Source organism: Strongylocentrotus purpuratus, unplaced genomic scaffold (genome assembly GCF_000002235.5).
Source record: "Strongylocentrotus purpuratus isolate Spur 01 unplaced genomic scaffold, Spur_5.0 spur5_scaffold_12, whole genome shotgun sequence".
Taxonomy (NCBI): domain Eukaryota; kingdom Metazoa; phylum Echinodermata; class Echinoidea; order Camarodonta; family Strongylocentrotidae; genus Strongylocentrotus; species Strongylocentrotus purpuratus.
In genome coordinates, this window is record NW_022145597.1 from 22,883,241 (window position 1) to 22,889,240 (window position 6,000).

The following is a 6,000-nucleotide window of genomic DNA, read 5'->3' on the forward strand; positions in this document are numbered from 1 at the left end:
GTTTCAAGTGCTCTTTAGTAGCTTTTGCAAGCAAAATTGCTCTCAACTACCAGTAGTATTTTTTCACTACTTTACAGGCAGAGAATATTCATCACCTATTCTAAACATAGATTCTACTAGGAATCCTCCATCTTCCCCTGTTGAATTTTTAATCCCTGCAAAAAATGTTCTTTGGCAAACTATTATCAACCCATGTGAAGTAAATGGTACCTGGGGAGAAGAAATCCCTTGAATACCTGAGCGCATTCAAGGTAGCTCGGCTAATGTCAGGGTTCAAGTACTATGTCCCTTTTGCAGCCAAACTCAAATTCTGTAGAACTTTGCAGGAATTATATGTCATGTATGTCCTATCTGTGAAATTCAAACGTTAGCAGTGTCCTAATATTCAAATTATGCAAGGAAACCTGTTTACTTGCTAGACTTTACTGTCAGACACTATTGCCAGTATAGAGTGACTGACTGGCTTTTTTTCTTCTTTGGTAATAACATACATAAAATGAGCTGTAAAGGAATTGTCTACATCAATAACCCACTTCTTGAAATGATCAAAATTAAACTGATTGAATCTTTGCGCAGCATAAAACGCATGACCATGCGGTACAATGGTCTGAAAATCAAGACTATTACTTTTGGGCTCTATAGCCCTAAAGTCGATTTGACTCACCCCTTCCCCTGTCGCTCCTCTTCTCCCTTGCTGCACGTTCTCTATCCTCTAGATCCTTGCGAAAGTCACGTCCACGGATCTCATCGCCGGTGTCCTGACCAGGTTGCCTGGGAGAAAGAAAGTCAATAAAGGGAGACATTTATAAGACAATCCAGTAATGCTCTAGACTCTATCTTTGTGCATTGATTTTTTTAAAAATCAACTACTAATCTCTAAGTATACCAATGACACTTCATCTATCTGATGGAGTTGGTAATATTCTCTGGGTCAAACGCCTTATCAGAGCTCTTCCTCATTTGACATTCTGTCTGTGCATGATATCAGAAGTATTCATTTCATGAACAACATTTTTACTGCTGTAATTCTGCTATTCACTGATCTATTCAAATGACAGCTCCTTCTTCTGTCAAAGACCAAAACACAATCTTTGTCTTACCTGTATTTTAACTTGGTGTGTGCTGGTAGATCACGGCTGGAATACTGCTTAGATAAGGCACTCAAATCCCCTTCTCCTTTGCCACTCCCTCCTTTTGCTGGGTTGAACGTTGGTCTTGCGGCTGTTGTCATCTTGGACTATTTACCCTTCCTCTCTATTTGTCTATTAGCTGTGAAGATATTACAAGGAAAACTCAATTCAGTTAGACAACAGGTAGATAGCAGACCTATAGAATAACATTTTGGATTGCCTCATTTGCATATAAGCTGCAGCGTCACTCCTCGGTCCAAGCGTATCTGGCTCAGCCCCTTTCGGAACATTTCATCGCTACTGAAGCACCCGATCACAAAATAATTAAGAAATATCAATTTCAATCTTATGCAAATAATATTTACTTTGCATACCCAAATAATATCAAGCTTTGATTGGAATGAGCATGAAAATGTTTCAGGCAAGAATATTATACAAATAACGCACGTCCCAGAGTGCAATAGCGGTGAATGCAGTACGCGCGAGGTTTCTTTAGATTGGTGCCGCTCTGTGCAACGAGCCGCTTGCGGCGAGTTGACAGTGCGAACCATCTGAAGAAACCGAGCGTTTACTGCATTTACGTTTTGCACAACAGGGTCAAGTGCGTTATTTGTTTTATAAAATAGCGACACAAATAGCAAAAACGAAACTTTAGATCTAATAAGTTAGAGTCTACGAGAGTTCGATCTAGATCTAGATCTAGAGTTATGTTGGTTCTAGACTAGACCTAGGCCTAACTTACTTCTAATTAGACTAAGACCTTGCAGGCTTACCAAAAAGTCAATGGGATTCATTGCCTTGATTAAAAATAAAATCCATACAGTGGGTCTAGAGACGAGTCTACATCAGACAGCTGAAATTCCTGGCTTCATTATAAAATCCAAAAGTCAAAACAGGCCTAAATCCAAGGCAAAAGTAAAATAAAAATTTGCTTTTTAATAATACCCCACTGGCCGCTCTAGCTAGCTAGCTAGAGCTAGCTACGCGTACGTTGCGCTGGGGATCATGGTGGAGCGTACAATATTAGCTACGCGTAGCCTACAATAATTGCAATGCAACTCGAGGGAGCGCGTACTACACGTACGCGCGCGCACTGGATCTCCATGGTCACGCGTACGCACCGTGCAATATAACTTTTTACTGCACTTTTTCTGCACTCATTTCTGCAAAATCGTGCTTGCATCAAAATTTTTTCAATGTCATGTGACGCGTATTGACCAATCACGATGCTTAAAATACTAGAGCCATTTTATAACTCTGAATATTTGATATGAGTAGATCACTCACTGCATCAATGATCCAAGCTCGAAGGCCCAACTGCTAATTAAATACTTTCAAATTTGGGTCTGCAGAAAATTACAAAGTTACACTAACAATTTTTGACCAGATTAGGCCTAGACTAGAGATGTACTGTGCAGGAATTTGTCTCCCATTAACAACGATATAATAAGTGTAACTGTAAAAACGCACACGTGCGTGCGCCTTAGTACACTAAATTAATCGCAATTACCGTAAAGTACATCAATTGGCAACGCAAAAACTGTTATTCTTTTTTTGTGTACACCGTGTGTGTTTGTGTGTTTGTGTGTTCGCGTATCAGACAGAACCAACATGGCAAACTCCCGCGAGAGTTCAATGGTTTTGTAATGTTAATCTCATTTTAGCTCACTATCATCAGAAACACGATTGAACGGTTAGCAAATTACAATCACTCCAGAATCAAATTTGGTGGTTAAACTCATTATCGAGTTATTTTTACCCAATTTACTGAAACTCTGAAAGCCCGTCTCGCAATGCAGTTTAGAAATGACATCATTGCGTTATTTACCTCATTTCCCATACATGGATACCAAGAAAATATTTGTATGGATTCTTGACATGTTCATCTATCGGTTGATGTTAGTTTTTCAAAGTGCGAGCGTGTGTAACGTATGTGCGAGAAGAGATTTATGCACATGCGATGAGCTGTTGACGTGTTGTATATTGCTTATGAAATCAAATGTAGTCTAGACTCTAGATGAATTATGCATAGATCTAGGCCTATAAATTATGGATTGTGCGCATGCAGTGTAGCTGCTAGTAGTGGCATCAATGCGGAGCTGTTAAACTTTGTACACAGGGCATGTGAAGCAAACCGTTGTGCAGTGCAGTGCGACTGGCAAACTCAGCTCCCGAAGCTAGTTTGCAAGTAGGCCTGAGTCATCACGGGTTTTGCCGAACCCGGGTTTGACTTGAAAATTTCGGGCGGGGACCGGGTACCCGAAATTTTCACCACTGCACTGACACTAAAAATCGTGTGCAAGCAGCGGCGGGAGTTAGACTAAGTTGCTGTTCTAATAATGCGACGGAAAAGACAGTTACTGCTTTCAAAACAATAAAATAATCAATGGAATTAAATTAAGATGCTTTAAAAAATAAATGGATATCGTTTCAGTTGACGGTAGGTGTTTTTATCGCTCTAAAATTGAGGCTGCAAGAAAGGAATCACGCTTCGTGGTACCGATCGGGTGCGTTCGGAAACGGAAGTGGAAATAGATCTATGACCCACTGAAGACAGAGCAAGAAAATGCCACACACAAGACTAAAATGTTGATCAGACTATTGCAATTAAATCGTAATACTAAAGGCATTAATTTAATTGTCAAAATATATCCACAACATAATGGTTTACCCTTGATAGTTTGATGAAGGAAAATAAATTAAAGCTCTTGAAATAACATCGAAGTGCCTTTCGTTCGTTCTAAAAATGCGTGTATAACGGCAAGCAGAAGTTACGAGTCAAGCTTGATATGCACGTTTACATCCCTACACCGTCATCCGACCTGATCGGAACAATAAGCATTAAACCAATTAAAAAACATCACGTAAGACTTTAAGGGACTCCAATTCAACAAAATTACCGTAAAATAATTATTTGCTTTGACAAATAATACTATAGATATTCATAATATCTTACAGAAATAATGATATTTCATGAGCTACGTACTCGACATCGAGTTCAGCTAGCCATCATTTTGAAATGAGACGTAGTTGTCATGCAGTAGACTGTAGAGGGCAGTATGCAGAAGAGAGAGGAAAAAGCGCGGGCCTGAGATCACGTGATATTCACGTGACTATTACGTGATTTTTTTTTCCCCCTCTCTAGCTGCGAGCTGCCGCATTCTGCGCTGCATGCATGACAACTACGTCTCATTTCAAAATGATGGCTAGCTGAACTCGATGTCGAGTACGTAGCTCATGAAATATCATTATTTCTGTAAGATATTATGAATATCTATAGTATTATTTGTCAAAGCAAATAATTATTTTACGGTAATTTTGTTGAATTGGAGTCCCTTAAAGTCTTACGTGATGTTTTTTAATTGGGTTTAATGCTTATTGTTCCGATCAGGTCGGATGACGGTGTAGGGATGTAAACGTGCATATCAAGCTTGACTCGTAACTTCTGCTTGCCGTTATACACGCATTTTTTAGAACGAACGAAAGGCACTTCGATGTTATTTCAAGAGCTCTAATTTATTTTCCTTCATCAAACTATCAAGGATAAACCATTATGTTGTGGATATATTTTGACAATTAAATTAATGCCTTTAGTATTACGATTTAATTGCAATAGTCTGATCAATATTTTAGTCTTGTGTGTGGCATTTTCTTGCTCTGTCTTCAGTGGGTCATAGATCTATTTCCACTTCCGTTTCTGAACGCACTCGATCGGTACCACGAAGCGTGATTCCTTTCTTGCAGCCTCAATTTTTAGAGCGATAAAAACACCTACCGTCAACTGAAACAATATCCATTTATTTCTAAAGCATATTTATTTGATTATATTGAAATATAAGTTTGTGAATTCCATATTTTTAGTTCTATATTTCAAAATATCAGTGTGAAATTTAATTTTGAAAAACCCGAAACCCGAAAACCCAAAACCGGGTTTCAGCTCGACGGTCGGGGCCCGGGCGGGGACCCGGTTCGACTCAGGCCTATTTGCAAGGTCAAAGTTCGTCAGGGAATGGGTGATTTAACTAACGCATTTTATTTTTTTTTACATTTCTCTTCACATTTCTCTTCATGTGATATAAATATCATAAATCATATATAATCTAAATCTGATCTGTGTCAAATCATGTCATGACGCATTGATGAAGTGCAGCAGGCCTCAGACTAGTACTGGTACCATATACTACAATTGGTGTATTGTTTACACACACCGGTAGATTACAGATCAAATAAAATCCCCGAATGTCTTTAAATAATCAACTCATTTCCACCCCAAATCACTCTACACATAATTAAATATCTAAGCTATGAAAATAATGTGAAATAAATAACTTACTCTGCTTTTTATTGAGTTAAAAGTTGTAGTTTTTGCAGCATTAATTTTAGACAAGTCGGACTCGTCGATTGTCAATAGTAAGTAAGTATGATTTGCGCCATCTACGAGAAGAGCTAGAGATTTTTTTTTTTCCATAGGTTTTTATTCTCTTCTCTCGTTCTCATAAAGAAAATTTCACATAATGTAATGAAAAAGGAAACTACCTACTTCGTTTTAAGGTGTTTTATTTAAATATGAAAAGTGAACAAGATTGTCTGAGCGTGATGAGTGGGATGACATATTCATGTAGCCTGGATTATTAGGGGCTAGTGGTGGGGGCGCTGGGGGGGGGGGGGGGGGGGGGGGGGGGGGGGGGGGGGGGGAGGGAGGGGCAGGGAAGGGTCGTTAATGGGATATAAAGGAATGCATATTACCTACTTCGTTATTAACTATTTTTTTGGTGTTTTAAAAAAAAATTAATTATGAACAGTGGGCAGGATTGTCTGAGGGTGATGAGTACAGGGACAGCATATTCACGTAGTCTGGTTTATATGGGCT

At 38.9% G+C, this 6,000-nt stretch overlaps 1 protein-coding gene across 1 annotated transcript in view; it reads right to left on the minus strand.

Annotated features, from left to right (window-relative positions):
• The window catches only part of LOC592411 (protein CWC15 homolog A), a 10,002-nt gene extending 4,469 nt beyond the window's left edge, over positions 1–5,533 (minus strand). The window contains exons 1-3 of the mRNA XM_030982137.1: positions 5,464–5,533; positions 1,101–1,269; positions 665–771 (exon numbers count right to left, since the gene is read on the minus strand). Coding sequence (XP_030837997.1) covers positions 665–771; positions 1,101–1,231 — 238 coding nt within the window. The 5' untranslated portion in view covers positions 1,232–1,269; positions 5,464–5,533. The remainder of the gene's footprint in view (positions 1–664; positions 772–1,100; positions 1,270–5,463) is intronic.
• Between the last annotated feature and the right edge of the window lie 467 nt (positions 5,534–6,000).